At 35.1% G+C, this 20,926-nt stretch overlaps 1 protein-coding gene across 2 annotated transcripts in view; it reads right to left on the minus strand.

Moving 5' to 3' along the window:
- Window positions 1-20,926, minus strand: part of RNGTT (RNA guanylyltransferase and 5'-phosphatase) — a 240,829-nt gene that overhangs the window by 80,632 nt on the left and 139,271 nt on the right. For both annotated transcript variants that reach the window (XM_019743291.2, XM_019743290.2), the window contains one exon: window positions 12,845-12,945. In XM_019743291.2, coding sequence (XP_019598850.2) covers window positions 12,845-12,945 — 101 coding nt within the window. The remainder of the gene's footprint in view (window positions 1-12,844; window positions 12,946-20,926) is intronic.

Here is a 20,926-nt window from a genome sequence, read left to right on the forward strand (position 1 = left end):
GCACAGACCTAAGCAGGTTAAGACATGAGCCCTTCGATAGCAGGAAGAGGCCAAGTCCCCTTGAAGAAGGACCTTGCGACACTACAAGTATATAGTATACACCTGCTGTTGGCAAACTACAGCCCACAGGCCCTGTCTGGCCTGACATCTGTTTCTGTAAGTAAAGTTTTATTGGAATACAGCCACACACATTCATTTGCATATTATCTATGTCTGCTCTTGCACTAGTTGGCAGAGTTGAGTAGTTGAGACAAAGACTGTATGGCCTGCAAACCCTAAAATATTTATTATCTGGCCTTTTATAGAAAAATAAATGTGCTGACCCTTACTGTAAATCTTCCTCCAGTTATTCTTTTAAAAACCAGCAGCATTTGCTGATGACTGCACTGGAAAAAAGAAATACTCAGACCAACCAGAGATTATCAGATACATTAAACAGACACTAATTGCCAGGGACCCATGCCATCATGGTCAGTTAAAAAGAGAGCTTAGGGTTATCAGGTGATAAACAGGTTTCTGGCTCAAATTTAAATCTAAGTGGGACAGTATGTTCACGGATATAACCTGTGGGTATTTTTCAGTTCCTGAATATATAATTGGAAGAGAAATACTTGGTAACAGGGAGAATTTCCACTTTGCCTCTCTGACCCATGGAGTGTCATTTTGCTAGGAAAAGCCAAACGAAAGCCTCTGCAACTTGTTCTCCCTGCCAGGGATATAAAGCAAAAGCAATAATGCAACCCTATGCCCAAGAGAGGTACAGAAATTAGTGCCATCATCAAAGACTTAAACATGTCAGTGTGATAAAACCGATCATGAATCCATTTAACTTACCTGTTTAACCTCAGAGGGTGGGTGAACATAAAGAATTATCATGGATTATCATAAATGTAATCAGGCTGTGACACCAACTGCAGCTGCTGTTTCAGAGGTGCTAGATCTACCGAAGCAAAGCAGATTTCAGTCTCTGAAATCTTATATACAGCTACAAGTTGGCAAATACTTTGTCTGTATAACGACTAGAGGTACTATCTGAAGATATCTGCCTTTGCCTGGAGCGACTAATTGTACACTTCCCGGCCATCAACTCTCCCGCTCTTGGCCACAGTATAATCCACAGACACAGTGGTCATTTTTTTCTTAATAGTTAATATGTATTTAGTACTTCTTATGTAACATGCAGTGGTCAAAACGTTTATATGCATTATCTCATTAAATTCCCACAAAAGATAGGCACTTCTATTATCCACATCACACAGCTGTTGAAACACAAGCAACACAGAGATTAAGTAACCTAAGGAAAGGGTGGTAGAGCTGGAACCGAAATCCAAGTGGTAAAATTTCAGAGTCCTTTTGCTTAAGAGGATCTACTACACAAGTCTGGTGAATAAAAGAGCTATTTTGTTTGCACAGTTACCCATTTGTCAGTTGATGGATATTTGGGTTGTTTTCACCTTCAGCTATTATGAAAAATGTTGCTAAGACGATTCATGTACAAATTTTTCTGTTGACATATGTTTCCATCTCTCTTGGGTATACACTTGAGAGGAGAACTGCTCAGTCATATGGTAAGTCTATCTTTAACATTCTGAGGAACTGCCAGGGCTGCACCAATTTACGATCTCAGTATCAGCGTTTGAGAGCTTCAATTTCTCCATATCCTTACCACCACTTGTTATTATCTGTATTTTTTCAGAGATGGTGGTCCTTTTGATATTACACAGAACAAAACACGGAGTCACAATGAGGATGACTTGGACGTAGGATTGCTGGAAGTGATGAGGAGGAAGAATAAAGTTCTTTAAAAGCCTTAGTAAGACATATGTAAGAGAGGAGATGAGAGATAAAATCCACAAAAATTAAGGGGCCCATTACTGGAGTAAGGTTTCCAGGAGTCCAATGACTTAAGATCTGTCAGATAGCTTCTCCAAGGTGCAAGACAAGTTGCTGTATTTGCAGTATTTACTACTTTATAAAGCGGACAGGGCACAATGCTTGACAAGCATTTATTTATAAGTTCGGATCAGAACACGAGAATGCTCTGTAACAAGTCCAGGCTGTTGCATAAGCTGTTCTACCCCTTGAGCCTTATAACCCAGTATATCAATTATCTGGAGGCTCGAGCAAACCCCAACAGGAGAATCCTATCACAAATCATCAGAGTTTTAGAGCAAAATCATGCCATTTCCTAAAGATCACTATTCTTTGGAGAAATTGATCCTAGCTTCTTATAGGGCCTTGAAATTGAATGAAGGCCTAATTATGGGAGGCAAGTAACCACGTGATGAGCTAAGCTGCCCATGATGAAATGGGTGCTATCTGACCCACTAAGCCATAAAGTGCAGGCATAGTAGGAACAAACTAACAGTAAGTAGAAATGCTATATAAGCTATTGGGCTTGAGTAGGCCCAGAAAACATAGGTAGAAGTATGGCTTTCTTACCTGGGGCATTGCCTTCTTTTCTTCATTCCATATCTAACATCATAGAGGAATTTCTTATAACCAAATGAATGAAGAAGAAAAAACTTAGGTGTAGAGTAAAGTTAGTTCCATACTGTCCCAGAACAAACAGGAAATGGGCTGCTGCACAATAGTAGCCTGAAGACATTAGTGATGGGTAATTCTCCCAACTGGCCAAACTCTGAGAAGTACAGTCTGGACTGAGAGCTGGCCAGAAGTACAAATCTACACTGAATGCCAATACCGTGTTTCCCCGAAAATAAGACCTAGCCGGACCATCAGCTCCAGTGCGTCTTTTGGAGCAAAAATTAATATAAGACCTGGTATATTATATTATATTACTATATTATGTATTATATCATTATATTATACCAGGTCTTATACTACATTAAAATAAGGCCAGGTCTTATATTAATTTTTGCTCCAAAAGACTCATTAGAGCTGATGGTCTGGCTAGGTCTTATTTTCGGGGAAACACGGTATTTTGAAAGATTGGTAAAGGATATGGAAAGCACAGAGCCAGAAAATGAGTGACAGTGAAATCTGGGGAAGGTATGTAGAGGAACCTCTCAGAATGAAGAAATGTGCATCCATCACAGAGAAGGCTCTCAATAATCAGGTGGCCAAAATCAATCATTCTGAATGTCACTTCATTTATTTCCTCAGTCATCCCGGAGTTTACTCAATAAGCCCTTGTGAAAAATGGTGATAGTGGCAGGGCTAGAATCTACGTGTGGGCTCAATTCCATGGACTTTTCCTCACCACAGTTGATCTGGCCACAGCTACCATTAAGTGCTCAACGTGCCAATAGTCGAGACCAACACTGAGGCCTGATACAGCCTCATTCCCCAGGGGGATTAGCCAGCCACTGGCCCCTCCAGAGGAAGGGTCATTACACTAGGTTGATCGCATATTATAAGTCATTATGCTAGGTGATTAGGATCTAGGTAGTTCCGCTACAGCATTTTTGGCAGACATTTTCACTGTGTAACTTGTTGGTCATAAGACAAATCTAAAGAAGACAAAATTACTGGCTGACGGTTTGATGGCTTTTGAGGGTCCTGTTCGATTTCATTTCTCCATTAATGAATCAATCACCTTCAGCAGACTTAAAATGTACTTAAGCAAGTTGTCAGTTTGGTTTCGTTTCTCCATTGATGAAGTGGTCAATTTAAAGAGTTAAATAGTGGTGGTCTTAAAATAGTTCGCATTTCTTCCAGATGATGATGATTTTTGCCCCAAGAGTTAGTTGATTTTTTTTTTTTGAAATACATTGCATTGGGAGAAAAACGAGAGGCACTGTGGGGCCTCTTTGAGGGTGCAGAGTTGAACCCACATTTCTCAGATAATGAAGACAAGTGCTTAGGTACAACCCACAAAATAAAATCAGTTATTTGCATAGTATTGCTACGAATCTACACACGTTTTAAATGTTTTCTAATATTTTGTATTTCTCAATAAACTCTTTAATTTTGTGACTTATTTTTAATGTCCCTCTTTTATTTGTGATTTTGTCTTTTTTTTACAGTAAAATTGCCTTATGTCCAATTAGTTACACAGTGAAAATGTCTGCAGCAAAGATGCTACGGTGAAAATACTAGACATGGGTTGAGGTCGATTACACTGACTTCTTCCATCAGAGGGGGCAGCAATTTATCCTCACTGGATCACATAAGTACTCCAGATAAAATGTTTCTTTTTTCTCTTTAAAGCTCCCATTAGCATCATCTCTGTGGACTTATGGCATGATTTATTCATTACCATTGTTTGCCATAAAGCTTACTTCATAGCAAAACAAGTGGGACAATGGGCTCATGGCCTTGAAATTCACTGGTCTGACCCCCCCACCTAGAAGCAGCTGGCTTAACAGAATGATCAATTGAAAAGTCAGTCACAACTCCAGTTGGGAGACCACACCTTAAAAGGATGGTGTTCTTATAGGACATGGTACATGTTTTAAAACTGTGACCAAATATATGGTGTAGTTTATCCCTTATCCCAAATACATAAGTCAAAGAATTGTCGTCATCTCAATATTATTTCTAAGTATCTACTGACAGCATTTTTGTTTCCCACCCCTGCAGCTTTGGTTTGGAAATTTTGGTTTGCAAATACAAATGCTTCCATATCAAGGGACATAAGAATGGTCCACTGAACCAGAAACTGAAACTGCCAGTTGACCATTTTGCGCTCCTCATGTAACTGCACAACAGGCAAAAAAGATTACTGGCTAAAGTGACAGATTCAATTACCAAAGAAAAACTGGGTCGTTGCTACACAACCTATTAGGTAGGATTATATCCGGAACCCAGGGTATTCTCTGGGGTGCCTCTTAGTACTTCCATGTCCAACAGTTAAAGTAAATGGAAAACTATAATATAAACAAACAAACAAAAAGGCAAGACCGCTGAGGATCAGACCTATCAGGAATAAAGGTTTGTGTCACCCCACTCAGTGAAACACCTTGACCATCGCAGGTCCTGGTTGAGAACAAAGGAAAAATGAAATGGACGGTGGAAAAAGAAAGCTTCAACTATGGTCTCATGACCAGTGCCAGGACTGCTGATGTTAACTAACTTTACAATTCAGTCATTAAGTAATAGATATTCAGATAAACTGGGACTGAATGTGAGGAGTGATTTATATTGCCCAAAGATAGACATTATGATTATCTCCTAGAAATAGGTAAATGATGATTGGGATGACTTTGTGTCTCCACACTTTGAAGGGATAGTGAGAGAATATCTGCATCTTAAGCGAAAGAATAACATTTTTGCTGTTTTATGGAAATCCAAATGTGTGTAGAAGTGTATGGATGCTAAGCTAAATAACTAAAGAACTGGATTATGCTAATATTAGCTATTGTCTCTTGGCTTCAAACTCACTTTCTATGCTCCATTTTGTTATGCTAGAAACTCTTGGGGGTTAGGGGGTGGGGAGTATTAAAAGACTACATGACAAAGAAAGGACCTATTCTTTCCTGTTTGCAGCAAATGTTTTCTACTCTAGGTGTGACAACTGATTCCAACAGTACTACTAGTGGGTTCCACTGAAGTTTCTTCCACATCCTAGACCAGTTTCATTGGGCCTCTTCTGAAAAGCCAACACCTCCTGGCCAGTATTATCCCCTCCCTCAGGATGTTTAAATACAGAGCCATAGGATCCATCCTCCAAGATCTTGAGGCAACACCATCAGCTGGCAATGACCTTATGAGCATTACAGGGCCTCCTCCAAGCTTCTGACTTTTAACAATTCACTGCCATTCTTTTGCTCCCCTAGCCCTTTGTGTGGTACATGCTTCCTGCAGTTACTACTTCTTCTTTTCTGTTGTTTAATAACTGATAACAATTTTTCATATCAGATTAATTATGTTAAAATAATTGCTGTAGTTTGTTTATGACTAGACCCAAATTGATGTCTATTAATATTACATAACTATGTGTAAATGTAAAATCCAACAACAAAATTGGACACAACCCTAGGTCTGGGATCAATTTCAAGCTTCTAAAAAAACCCTGTACCTCAACAGGCTAAACCCATTTGTAAGACGCTATTTACATAAAAGAGGATGTTATTAGCAACTTTCGTATAAACACACACATGAAGACATGTGCATATATATTACCAATGACTTACACAGTAAAAAAAGACACCAAACATTTCTAATTTTTCTATTATAAGTGAAACGTCAATAAAATTCTTACATGCACACCTTTTTGCATTTTTATTTGTATATACATCCTACCATTTCATATTTCTTGAGTGCCTATTACATACCAGCCACCATGCTATTGTAAATACTAGGACTACAACTATGTAGAAGACAAGTAAGATCTCTCCTTTTATAAAACTTGAAGCCTATCTCCTCAGATACATACTGCCTTACCACCTACCAGGACTGGTACCAATCTGCATTCCCACTGAACAGCTTAGGGGAATGTCTATTTGCTCACACCCAATCAAAAGGGACGTTGTTGATGTTTGCCAATGTGATATATAAAAAATTAAATTTCATTGCTGTTGTAAAATGTGTATTTTTTTATTAGAAGTAGCAAATATCTTCATATTTTTCACAAAAAAGTGCTTCTTCACTCACAGCACTTTTTTTTCCCCACTTAATAATACCAGGTCTGACGATTAAGTTTGTGAACTTGTTACAACACTGTTGCTAACCTTTTTTTATATCGAGGGATTATTCATTATGAATTTGTACCAACTGGATAAACAGTTAACCAAGTTTACTATTTGGAAGTGCTGAAAAGGCCGCATGAAAAAGTTAGATGACCTGAACTTTTCACCAACAATTCAAGGCTCTTGCATCATGACAATGCACCAGCTCACACAGCATTGTTTGGAAGGGAGTTTTTAGCCAGTAAACAAATCACTGTATTGGAACACCCTCCCTACTCATCTGATCTGGTCCCCGATGACTTCTTTCTTTACCCAAAGATAAAGGAAATATTGAAAGGAAGACATTTTAATGACATTCTGGACATCAAGGGTAATATGACGACAGCTCTGATTTCTGATAGCTATTCCAGAAAAAGTTCCAAAATTGCTTTGAAGGGTGGACTAGGCACTAGAATTGGTGCATAGCTTCCCAAGGGGAGTACTTCGAAGGTGACCATAGTGATATTCAGCAATGAGGTATGAAGCTCTTTTACTAGGATGAGTTCATGAACTTAAATGTCAGAACTTGTATATGTTGTTTTAATCCATAACATAACTACACATTCTGCTGAGGTTAAATCAATAACTACAACCATCAAAATGACAAAAATGATTGAGTTCTATGCTGAGTTCCCTACTTGCATCATTTTTTCATCCCTATAAAAACTTCATAAAGCAGTATTATTTTTGCATTTTAGCCCACTAGCTTGTAACTGTGAAGTCTATAAAAACATTTACTTTGTTCACTTCTGCAATTACATCTAGAGTATGAAAAAATCTTCACAACAAATTGAGGAGATAATAAGCACGACTATTGCGAACGTTTTACAGATGAAGAACAGAAAGATGAAGTAATAAGACTACAACAGCAAGTAAATAGTGGAGCTAGGATTTGGTTCTGTGCAATCTTGGCCAAAACCTATGTTCTTAACCACTATACATATTGCCAAGATGATTTTAAGACATTTGTTGCCAAAATTTCGATAAATAAAACTTTTGTGACTTGGTTATATTCTTGCTCTACAGGTGTTTAACAATTTATGATTAATTATACAAGTAAGTTGAAGATACATGCATTATTAAACAGAAAAAGTTAACAAGGGTTGGAATCAAACAAGGAACGATCCACATAGAAACCTGAACATACACACTACAGCAAAAAACAGAATTGTAGGAGTAGCAAAAAGGGAATATGGACTTTTAAATCTAAATTAAAACAACAAAAATAATAGCACACATTTAAACGCCATGTACCATCTATTCTAAAATATTTTACATATATTAGCTCATTTAATCCTTACAAAAATCTTATGAAGCTGATTCCTATTTTATCAATGGATAATTTGAGGCACAGAAAAAAGAAATGTGCTCAAGGTCACACAGCTAATGAGGAGATATAAACCCAGGCAGTCTGGCTCTAGAATTTGTACTCTAATTACTATGCTATACAAATAATAAGAGCATACTGCTACAAGTCACTGACATTGAGCTAAAGAGTTTGCACGTTCCAGAATACAGCCTACTTTTGTAATCCCAGCTTTTGACAATGACCATGGTTTTTGGTTGTAGATTATATAAACTCATAATGTTTTTAAAACAATGTATAGCTTTCAGATGAAAGTCTATATTGTGTATGTCTATGAAGCTCAACCCAATGTAAACTGCTGTGGTACACAAAAGTTATTTTAGGCCATGATAAACCAATGTTAATATACCTCAAATTTTCAGAAATGATACTAATAGGAGTGCAAAGAACAAAGTTTAGATTTTAATTGCCATCAACAGGGCATTTAACACAAGAAGTTTTTCTATTTGTATTAAGTTTTAATGTAATAGGAATCTATACTATAACCACTTTATCATAGCAGCTGAGTGAGTGACTCAAAACCATACTTTGAAGATCTCAGATGTCATAAAAAAAAATCACTACAGACATTTTCAAAGATTGGTATTTACATTACACCTTTCAAGAATTTTCACTCCATTCTAAGCTTTGTAGAACTATTTAAAAGTGCAACCAAGAAAAGAAATTACTTTGTCTCATGGCATTTTACTATCTTAGTCCCACTTCACTGGTCACATCCTATGATTCCGATGATTCAGAGACATGACTTTCTTTTCAAACTATTACAAGCATATTCCTAATAATGATTTTTAACATACTTGATCTAACATAAGCATTAGATATAAACTCATTTATTTAATGAAAACTGCTATTATTAAACATTCTTAACATTAAAAAAGCATATTGTTCTGGCTAACAGAATAATACAAGTTTTATGTAATAGTTATATTTCATATTAAATACCATTTTTTAAAAATTGACACCCATGTCACGTAAATAAATTATGTACCTACAGCAATGTAACTTGCATATTCTTAAAATCACTGTAAATGCTGACATTTTGGTATGTTTTAAAGATGTACTAGAATCAAAAGTAATTCAATTTTTTTGATAAGAAGATATTTAAATAGGGAAAGTTTTTAAAGAATAAAATATATTTAAAACATATTAAGAATAAAAGCAAAACTGGGATGACAAACTACTAAACTGAATTACATTTTGCTATACTTAATTGCAATGGACAATTTCAAGGAAAAATTTATTATCATTTTTGCTACTTAGAAAAATGGGCATTCTACATTTAGCCTATGTAGCTTTTAAGTACTACTACAAATTATGATGCGTAAAAAGCAAACCCAAAATAACTTTTCAAAACTCCATGAAAACAATCAATAAAACACACAAGGGTTTACATTCCTTAACTAAATTTTATAAATATAGTATTAGGCAAAACAGAAGATTTAGTAATGAAGCAATTTAACAAATTTTACTTCATCTTTGATGTCTTATTTCCAAAGAACCATATCCATCTGTGTCTTAAAAAAAAAAAGATGCAGGCAGCCCCATCAGAATTACACCCTCAGCCTCCACTGTTTTAGAAGTGAGATGGTTTTCTATAAGGCACTTCCAGAAGAACATATCAAGCCTACACTCAACTTAAATGACTACTAATGTATAAGTTCCACAGTAAACTGGCAATCCAGAATATCTGTACACCAGATACTTTGTCAGGAAGAATAAACTTGAGTTTACTACTTACCAATACTTATCCAAAGATTTTAAATATAAACATAGTTTTGGGGCAGCTTGCCAAAATTATGTGTTAATATTTAATTATTTATATTATCGATAATTAATAGTGTTATATAAATAATATATTGGTTAATAATTAATAAATTCTTTATTGATATTGATATTAATATCAATACTTATCCAAAGATTAAATAAGTGAAATAATGTTTTTGGATAAGTATTGCTAAGTAGTAAACTACGGATTCTTCTTCCTGACAAAATATCTGGTGTACAGATATTCTGGGTTGCCAATATTATTTCTCTTACCTAATCTTTGATATTAATCGATAGAATATACATATTTATATTGCATCCAATCCTATAAATAGTCAAAAAATTATCTATCTATACCTGTATTAAATCAGACCAATAAAGAGCAAAATACCTGAACATTATTTGGGGCCCCAGATAATTGTTCTGACTAAATGGTACAAATTCTTATTTAAGGATGTAAAATATTAAATACTCTATATTTTGAAAACTGACACACATATGACTTATTAAACTCCCTTTTTTTACTTAGGATTAACCATCCTGCACATTATCCTTTATTTAAAAATGCACAGTTGCTTCCGAGAACCTTCTGTAATCTGGGTTCATTGATCATATATCCTTTGTTGCATTAGCTACGAAAAAGCAAATATGTGGTTTACCTTTGACAAATAAAAATGACTCCACGACATGCACTGGTAAACTTTTAATTCCTCTGCCACTGTTATTTTCTTTCCCTGTATGATTTCCTTGATTAAACATTTTATATTGTTATGTATTAATTTACATACATGTCATAAAATTTTATGGAACAAGGTGAAACAAAACATTGAAGTCATTAAAAAAAATTAACCAATAAATGAAAAAATGAATACTTAATGAACATTATGAAAAATCTTATTGAAATACAACAATTAAAACTTTACCCTAATAAAGTATGGATATTTATCCATTTGTTATGCAAATACAAACATAAAGTAGTTTCCTTCAAAGTAAAACAGGCTTATTTCAAAATATTCAAGTTAAAAATCATCAGATTTGTATGGAACCACAAAAGACCCTGAATAGCCAAAGCAATCCTAAGAAAAAAGAACAATGCTGGAGGTATCTCACTCCCTGACTTTAGCTTGTACTACAGAGCAACAATAATCAAAACAGTATGGTATTGGCAGAAAAACAGACACACAGACCGATGGAATAGAATTGAGAACCCAGAAATAAACCCACCTTAATATGGACAGATAATTTTTGACAAAGAAGCCAAAAACATACAATGGAGAAAACACAGCCTCTTCAATAAATGGTGCTGGCAGAATTGGAAAGCCACATGTAAAACAATGAAACTAGACTGCTATCTGTCACCATGTACCAAAATTAATTCAAAATAGATCAAAGACCTACACATAAGACCTGAAACAATAAACTGCACAGAATAAAACATAGATACTAAACTTATGGACCTTGGGTTCAAAGAGCATTTTATGAATTTGACTCCAAAGGCAAGGGAATTAAAAGCTAAAATAAATGAATGGGGCTATATTAAACTTAAAAGCTTCTGCACAGCAAAAGAAACCATCGACAAAATAAAGAGGCAACCAACCGAATGGGAGAAGATTTTTGCAAACAACGCCTCCGATAAGGGGCTAATATCCAAAATGTATAAGGAACTCATACAACTCAACAACAAAAAAACAAGCTATCCAACTAAAAAATGGGCAGAGGACCTGAAGAGACATTTCTCCAAAGAGGGCTTACAAATGGCAAATAGACATGAAAAAATGCTCAACATCACTAATCATCAGAGAAATGCAAATAAAAACCACAATGAGATATCACTTCACCCCAGTTAGAATGGCTATCATTAATGAGACAAATAGTAACAAGTGCTGGAGAGGCTATGGAGTAAAAGGAACCCTCATATACTGTTGGTGGGAATGCAGATTGGTGCAGCGGCTATGGAAGGCAGTATAAAGGTTCCTCAAAAAATTACGAATAGAATTACCATATGACCCAGCAATCCCTCTCCTAGGTATCTACCCAAAACATCTGAAAACATTTATCCATAAAGACATGTGTTCCAATGGTCATTGCAGCTTTATTTATGGTGGCCAAGACTTGGAAACAACCTAAGTGTCCTTCGATAGATGAATGGATAAAGAAGTTGTGGTATATATACACAATGGAATACTATTCATCCATAAGAAAAGATGAAATAGTACCATTTGCGACAACATGGATGGATCTTGAAATTATAATGCTAAGAGAAATAAGTCAGACAGAAAAAGCAGAGAACCATATGACTTCACCGATATGTGGTAAATAAAACTGAAAACAACAAAAGAACAAGACAAACAAATGAAGAAACAAAAACTCATAAACATAAATAATAGTTTAGTGGTTACCAGAGGGGGTGGTAGATAAGCGTAAATGGGGTCAAATATACGATATTGGAAGGAGAACTGACTCTGGGTGGTGAACACACAATGTGAGATATAGACGATGTATTACAGAATTGTACACCTGAAATCTATGTAACTTTACTAACAATTGTCACCCAATAAACTTTACTTAAAAAGAAATTTAAGTATAACAACATTTTTATTTATAATTCACTTGACAGGATTACTTTCAAGTAAAATCTGTTTTTGCTTTTACAATTTAACAAAGTTCATTTTTTATATTAGAAATAATTATTTTTAAGACTAAAATTAGTAAAGTTTAAAGGACGCTAGAAAATGTTAGCTGTAATAGGTCAAAGGAGTACCTGTAAAAATGAGATAGATGGGGCGGGAGATGAGGGTAAGGGGGATCAAATATATGGTGATGGAAGGAGAACTGACTCTGGGTGGTGAACACACAATGGGATTTATAGATTATGTAATACAGAATTGTACACCTGAAATCTATGTAATTTTACTAACAATTGTCACCCCGATAAATTAAAAAAAAAATGAGATAGATGTATACACGTGTGTATAAAGAATACCATCAAATATAATATTTTACCTTTTTTGTAAAGTATATGTAAAAGACAGACAGCATTATTTCATGTAAAAATGGTGGGGGAACAAAGGTACATTCTTACCCTTCTCCTCCCATTCTTGTTATCTTTAGGCGAAAATCCACCGAATTCAGACTGGGAGGTTTCCATTTCAAAATATCATCACACCGACCAGGTTTATATTTCTGAAGTGAATTAAAATGATAATCGTTAATAAGAAGCTAAAGAAATAAACATTTAATTTATTAAATATAAGATCAATTACTTTTTATTAAGTGAAACTGATATTTTTTTCTGAACGTAATTTTCATTTTCAACCAATGAGTGAAGCTACGTATCTACCTTCTTATTGAAGGCCTTTCTCCTTTCTCTGTCAAAGCATGCAGACCCTTGTTTGTGAAAGCCCAGAAAAATAATGAAACTTGTTATTCTTTCCAATCTTTCTATGGCTTTAAGTAAGTTTGACCATTTTTAAATTCTTTTGTTTTTTTCTTGTTCAGCTCTACAGTGGGATCATTTATAATGAATAAAATTAACCAATGAATTAGGCATTCAATAATGTAATCGTGTAACCATCACCAATATCATGACACATAGCATTTCAGTGACCAAAAAAGTGTCCTCCTGGCATCTGCAGTCAATTTCCTCCCACCAACTCTCTGGTAACAATGACCTTTTTCCTATCACTATAGTTATGCCTTTTCTAGAATTCGTAAGAAATTCTTAGCATCAGATTTTATGATTTATCTATGCTGGTGCATATATTAGTAGTCTGGTTCTTTTTATTACTAAGTCGAATTCCATTTTATGTATATACCACAAATTGTTCATGCATTTGCAGGTCGATGGATAGCTGGGTTATTGCCAGTTTGAGGCTACCACGAATGATGCTGCTGTGAACATTTGTGTGGACAGGTCTTCATAACTCTTGGGTCAATACTAAGGGTAAAAATGGCTGGGTCACATGTATATTTAACTTTATAAGAAACTGTCAAGTTGTTTTCCAAAGTGGCTGTAACGTTTTCCATTCCCACCAGCAATAAATGAGACGTCAATTTGCTTCACATCCATCCGTCGTATAGGCATTGTCAGTCTTTTTAATTCTAAATTTTTAAGTGTGTATAATTTTAATTTGTATTTCTCTAATGACAAAAGATGTTGAAAATCTTTTAATATGCTTATTTGCTATCTGTATATCTTCTCTAGTACAGTCCCTGCTCAAAGTTTTATCCTTGTTTTTACTGGGTAATGTCATTATTAACTTGCAAGAGTTGTTTATATTATATTCTGGATAAATAGCCTTGGTTGGTTATGCATTGCAAATATTTTCTACCAGTCCTTACCTTGCCTTTTCATTCTCTTAATTTCCTTTTAAGATTCAAGTTTTTTGTGTTTTTTATAATGAAGTCAAAATCATTGTTCTTCCAGCTTTATTGAGGTATGATTGAGAAATAAAAAACTTAAGGTGTACAACATGTTTTGACATATGTATACATTGTGAAATGATTACCACAATCAAGCTAGTTAACATCCATCATCTCACACAGGTACTTTTTTGTGTGTGTGGTGAGAAGATTTAAGATCTACGCTCTTAGCAAATTTCAAGTGTACATTATTAACCATAGCCACCATGCTATACATTAAGTCTCCAGAACTTACTCATATTATAACTGAAAGTTTTTACCTTTGATCAATATCTCCTTTTGCCCTACCTCCCAGCCTCTGGTAACCACCATTCTAGTCTTTGTTATGAGTTCAATGTTTTTGGGGTTTTTTTTCAAGATTTCATATATATGTGAGATCATACAATATAAGGTATGATCAAAAAATATGGTGAATGTTTCAATTAAAATATTTATTACACTAAAATACACATTGCCATTAATCCCCCTCAAAATACTCCCTGAACACACCTTTCCTATCATATTTGCCACTTTCTGAAGCAGTTCTGGAAGTCCTCTTTCGTGAGTGTCTTTAGTTGCACTGTTGTGGCTGCCTCAATGTCCTGAATCGATTCAAAACATTTTCCTTTCATGGTCATTTTGACTTTGGGGAAGAGCCAGAGGTAACATGGTGCCAGATCCGGTGAATCAAGTGGATGAGGACACACCGTAATGTTTTTATTTGACAGAAATTGCCATTCCAGAAGCAATGTGTGACATGGAGTGTTGTCATGATAGAGGATGAACTAAAGACACTCATGAAAGAGGACTTTCAGAACTGCTTCGGAAAGTGACAAGAACGATGGGATATGTGTGTTCGAAGCAAGGAGAAGTATTTTGAGGGGGATTAATGGCAATATGTCTTTTACTGTAATAAAATTTTTTAAATTTAAACATTCACCACATTGTTTGATCACATCTCATATTTGTCTTCCTGTGCCTGGCTTATTTCACGTAGCATAATGTACTCCAGGTTCATCTACGCTGTTGCAAATGGCAGGATTTCCTTCTTTCTTAAGGCTGAATAATATTCCATTACATATGAATACCATATTTTCTTATTCATCCCTCCACAGACACTTAGATTGTTTCATATTTTGGCAACAATCTGTGAATAATGCTGCAGTAAACATGAGAATGCAGACATCTCTTCAAGATACTGTTTTTATTTCTTTTGGATACATATCCAGAAGTGGAATTGCTAGATCACATGGTACTTCTGTTTTTAAGTTTTTAAGGAAACTCCATGCTGTTTTTCGTGAACAGCTGTATCAACTTACATTCCCACCAAAAGTGCACAAGGGTTCCCTTCTCTCCACATCCTCGCCAACATTCGTCATCTTTTGACTTTTTGATAATGACCATTCTAAAAAGTATGAGGTGATATTTCATTGTGGTTTTGATTTACGAGGTCTGCAAATTAAGTTCATGAACTTGTTGCAATGATGTTGCTAACCTTTTGATATCAGAGGGATTATTCATTATGAATTTGTACCAACTGGACAAACAGTTAACCAAGTGTACTATTTGGAAGTGCTAAAAGGCTGCGTGAAAAAGTTAGACCACCTGAACTTCTCGCCAACAATTCATGGCTTTTGCATCCCGACAATGCACCAGCTCACAAGGCACTGTCTGTGAGGGAGTTTTTAGCCAGTAAACAAATAACTGTATCGGAACATCCTCCCTATTCACCTGATCTGGGCCCCAGTGACTTCTTTCTTTATCTGAAGATAAAAGAAATATTGAAAGGAAGACATTTTGATGACATTCAGGACATCAAAGGGAATATGACAACAGCTCTGATGGCCATTCCAAAAAAAGACTTCTAAAACTGCTCTGAAGGGTGGACTAAGCGCTGGCATCAGTGCATAGCTTCCCAAGGGGAGTACTTCGAAGGTGACTATAGTGATATTCAGCAGTGAGGTATGGAGCACTTTTTCTAGGATGATTCACTAACTTAATTGTCAGACCTCATATATTTCTGATGATTTGTGATGTTGAGCATCTTTTCAAAATCATCCACTTTAAATTCTTGTGCTTCTAGTGCTCTCTTTAAGGAATCTCTGCCTATCCTAAGGTCACTGCAATATTCTACTGTTTTCTGAAAGAAATCTTATAGTTTTAGCTCTTATTTTTAGGCATATGATCCATTTGCAGTTAATATATTTATATGGTGTGAAGTAAGAGACTAGGTTCCCTGTTTGGCAGATGGATATCAAACTGACCCAACATCATTTGTTGAAAAGATTATCCTTTTCTCACTGAGTTGTCCTGGCACCTTTGTCAAAACCAATTATTTATAGACATAGAGATATTTCTATTCTCACTAATGGGTTGCACTGATAAAAATGCCTTTCTTCCGGCTACTAGTAGCACACTGTCTTGATTACTGTAGCTTTATAACAAGTTTTGAAACCGTGTGAAGTCCTCGAACTTTGTTCTTCTTTTCCAAACTCTCTTAGCTAATGTAGCATTTATATTTCCATATAATTTTAAAATCAGCTTGTCAATTTCTATGAAAAATAAGTCTACTGGGACTTTAATTAGGATTGCACTGAATCAATAGATCAGGGGAGAAATAACATCTTAACAATACTGAAACTCCCAATGCATGAATACTGCAAATCTATTTATTTAGGTATTCCTAAATTTCTCTCAGCAATGTTTTGTAGTTTTCAGTATACAGGTCTTACACAACTTTTGTTAAATTTATTCCTAATAATTTAAAATTTGGAGGGTATTATCAAGATAAAAAATTACTTTTGTTTTTATAAAACAGCAATGAACAATCCAAAAATGAAATTAAGAAAGTAATTCCATTTACAATGGCATCTAAAATCACAAAATATCTAAGAATTAATTTAACCAAGGAAGTGAATAATATGTATACTGAAAATTGCAAAACATTACTGAAAGAGATAAAGAAGACCTAAAAATGGAAGTATATCCCTGTTTCAAAGACAGGAAGTATGATACTAGATTAAGAAATATATATTTGGTCTTCATCCCCTTTTCTGGCACAGAGCTCCTAAAACCCTTGAAATGTCCTAAGTGATGAGAGTAATAAAGGCCTTTTATTATGTTAATGAAGTGGATTTTGGAAGGTCCCTAAAGATGGGGGCTGGCAGTCAGAGGAGCCAACCACTTGATTTGAGGTTTGGAACTTTCAGTACCACCCCCTTGACCTGGGGGGCTGGAAGTTGGATCCACTGCCAGTGGCTAATAATTTAATCAACCTTATGTAATGAAGCCTGAGTAAAAACCCAAAATGACAGGGTTCAAAGAGTTCCTGAGTTGGTGGACGCCTGGAGATTTGAGGAGAGCAGCATGCCTGAAGATGGCATAGAAGCTCCACACCCCTTTCACATACCTTGCCCTGTGCATTTCCTCCATCGGGCTGTTCCTGAATTCTATTATAATAAACCAGAAATCTAGTAAGTAAAATGTTTCTCTGAGTTCTGTGAGCCATTCTAGTAAATTAAGCAAACCTCTCCAATAAATTTAATTTTAAAAAATTAATCAAACCTGAGGAGGGATCCAGGGGAACCTCTGATTCACAGTCAGTTGCACAGAAGTATAGGTAGCACCCTGGACTTATGACTGGCACCTGAAGTCCAAAAAGGGGTCCACAGACCCTCCCATCTGCAACTCCAATCTACAGCCAGTAGGTCAGAAGCACAGGTAAAACCCTGAGTTTGCAACTGATGTCTAAAGTGGGAAGTGGGGGGCAGACTGAGCCCTCAACTTGTGGAATCGGATGGTATTTCTGGGTAGAGAGTGTCAGAACTGAGATGAATTGTAGGATATCCAGCTGGTCAAAGAATTGCTTGTTGGTGTAGAGAAAACCCCGCTCCCACATTAGAATTGGTCTCGGAACACCAATTTAGGAAGATTTAATATTGCTAAAATGCCAATACTATGCAAAGCGCTCTACAGATTTAATTCAATCCATATCAAAATTCTAATAGCCTTTTTTTTCTTTCTTTCTTTTTTTTTTGCCAAAACAGAAGAGCTGATCCTCAATTTCATATGGAGTTGCAAGAGGCCCTGAGGAGCCAAAAAAATCTTGAGAAAAGAACAAAGTTAAAGGAGTCACACTTCCCAACTTCTAAAATTACTACAAGACTATAGTAATCAAAACAGAGTTGCTGATATAATGACAGAAATATAGACCAATGGAATAGAATTGAGTACAAAAATCAATCCATACGTCAATAGCCAATTGATTTTTTAACAGGGGTACTAAGGCCATTCAATGGGGAGAGAATATTCTCTTCAACAAATGGTGCTGGGACAGCTGTATTTCCACATGCAAAAGAATGAGCTGGACCCCTGCCTGCCACCATATATAAAAACTGAAAATGGACCAATGCCCTAAATACAACAGCTAAACCCATAAAACTCTTAGAAGAAAACATGGTAAATTTTCAAAATTTTGGGTTTAGCAGTGTATTCTTAGATGTGACACCAAAAGCATGAATTAAAAAAAAAAAGATACATTGGACTTTATCAGAATTAAAAACCTTCTGTGCATTACAAGACATTATCAAGAAAGTTAAAAGACAACCTATAGGAGAAAATATAAGCAGATCATATATATGATAAGAGTTTAATATCCAAAATATATAAAGAACTCATATAACTCAACAACAAAAAAACAACCTAATTAAAAAACTGTCAAATAACCTGAAAAGACATTTCTCCATAGAAGATATACAAATAGCCAATAACTACATAAAAAGATGTTCACTATCATCAGCAATGAGGGAAAATGCAAATCAAAATCACAATGAGATACCACTTCATACCCACTAGGGTGGCTATAATTTTAAAAATCAAAAGGAAAATAACAGGTATTGGAAGGGATGTGGAGAAATTAGAAGCCACATACATCGCTGTAAGGAATATAAAATGATGCAGCCACCAAGGAAAACAGTTTGATGACTCTTCAAAACGTTAAACATAGAACTACCATATGACTCGACAACCCTACTCCTAGGTACACATCCAGAAAATTGAAAACAGGGACTCAAATGGATACTTATGCCAAAGTTCACTGCAGCATTAGTCACAATAATCAAAAGGCAGAAATAACCTAAGTTTCCATCACCCCATGAATGGATAAACAAAATGTGGTATATACATACAACTGAGTAGTATTCAACCACAAAAAGGAATGAAGTTCTGATACATGCTACAAAAAGAATGAACCTCAAAAACATTATGCTAAGTGAAATAAGCCAGACACAAAAGGACAAAAATTATATGATTCCACTTAGAAGAAATATCCAGAACAGACAAATTCATAGTGACAGAAAGGAGATTAGAGGTACCAGGAGCTGAGGGGTGGGAGGAAAGGAGAGTTATTATAATGGTTACAGAATTTCTGTTTTGGGTAAAAATTTTGGAAAAAGATAGTGGAAATGGTTGTACAACAATGTCTATGTAATTAAAGAGACAATAGAACAAAATGTTTTAAATGTATTCTGGGCACATGGTAAAAAGAAAATATTTTACTTGTGTGGCTTAAGGACTGATTATAGAGGAGTGTTGTAAGCCTTGAAAAATGGGTAATACTCACTCATGCTGACTTCAGCATGAAGTAAATATAAGCAAAACAGTAGTAAAATATAGAATCTACTGAAGGAGAGGCAAGTAGGTCAATTCAGAGATGGCATACGGAGAGTGGGACCATATTATGAGAAAGATACTCAGGAAGGCAAAACTGCTAAGTGTTCTCATTACTAATATATATATTTAAACATACAAGTCAAATTGTATTCTAACCAATTTTTATAAGTTTGAGGAAAACTGCAAAAACCCTAGTCACAGGAGCACTTATTTCAAACAGTAGTCCATATAATACCAATATAGTATAACTTAAGCTTTGCTAAGACAGACAAATCACTGGAGTTGATAGGAAAGACATTTTATCTGTAGCAAATTTAAGAACATACAATATTTTCCCACAAGTCTTATGTTTAAATATGAATGAATATAAATGAAATATGTAATATTTCAATTGAAGTTTTCATCCACTTATTTGCCCTGAGAGGTTCACTTAGGTAACATATATACACCTCAGAATGATTACAAACAAATCTTAGACTTGCTGAATATAAATTTTTTATAAATGCATGCTAAAAACTGCAAAATTTTCCAACTGTCAACAGAATCTGAAAAATTTAGTCTTTTTTCTAATGAAGCATATCTGACAGAAATGTCACAGACCTTTTAGTAAGAGCGGTTCATTATGGTAAAGAGGAGTAAATAAGAATAAGGGGAGAAAGGAGTGTAAGCACCCTACCCCATTCACAACCTCTCCACGGGAATTTCATACTTACAGACAGATCATCATTTACTTCTGTTCCCTATTTATTTATATGACTATAAGTATGAAACCACTTGGAAACCAATACCAATCCAAGTTATTAAATTAAGGATAGTTTAATGATTGTAAAGTTTTAAAATATTTCATAATGGGTATCTACTGACAAACTCTAAAAAGAATTTTAATATTTAATATTATTTGTACAGTAAATATTAACTATCCTTTACATTCTTCTCTCTGGAAATCAAGACTCAACCTCGTCTAATGAGAATATAACCTGTACCAACTCTTCTGTTTTTATAAGCAATAATTCAGAAATTTAAGTCATTCCTCATCTCACTGCACACCAAACCACTTATGTTAATGTGAAATACTAGACGATGTTATTGGGAA

Source organism: Rhinolophus sinicus, linkage group LG05, assembly GCF_036562045.2.
Source record: "Rhinolophus sinicus isolate RSC01 linkage group LG05, ASM3656204v1, whole genome shotgun sequence".
Taxonomy (NCBI): Eukaryota; Metazoa; Chordata; class Mammalia; order Chiroptera; family Rhinolophidae; genus Rhinolophus; species Rhinolophus sinicus.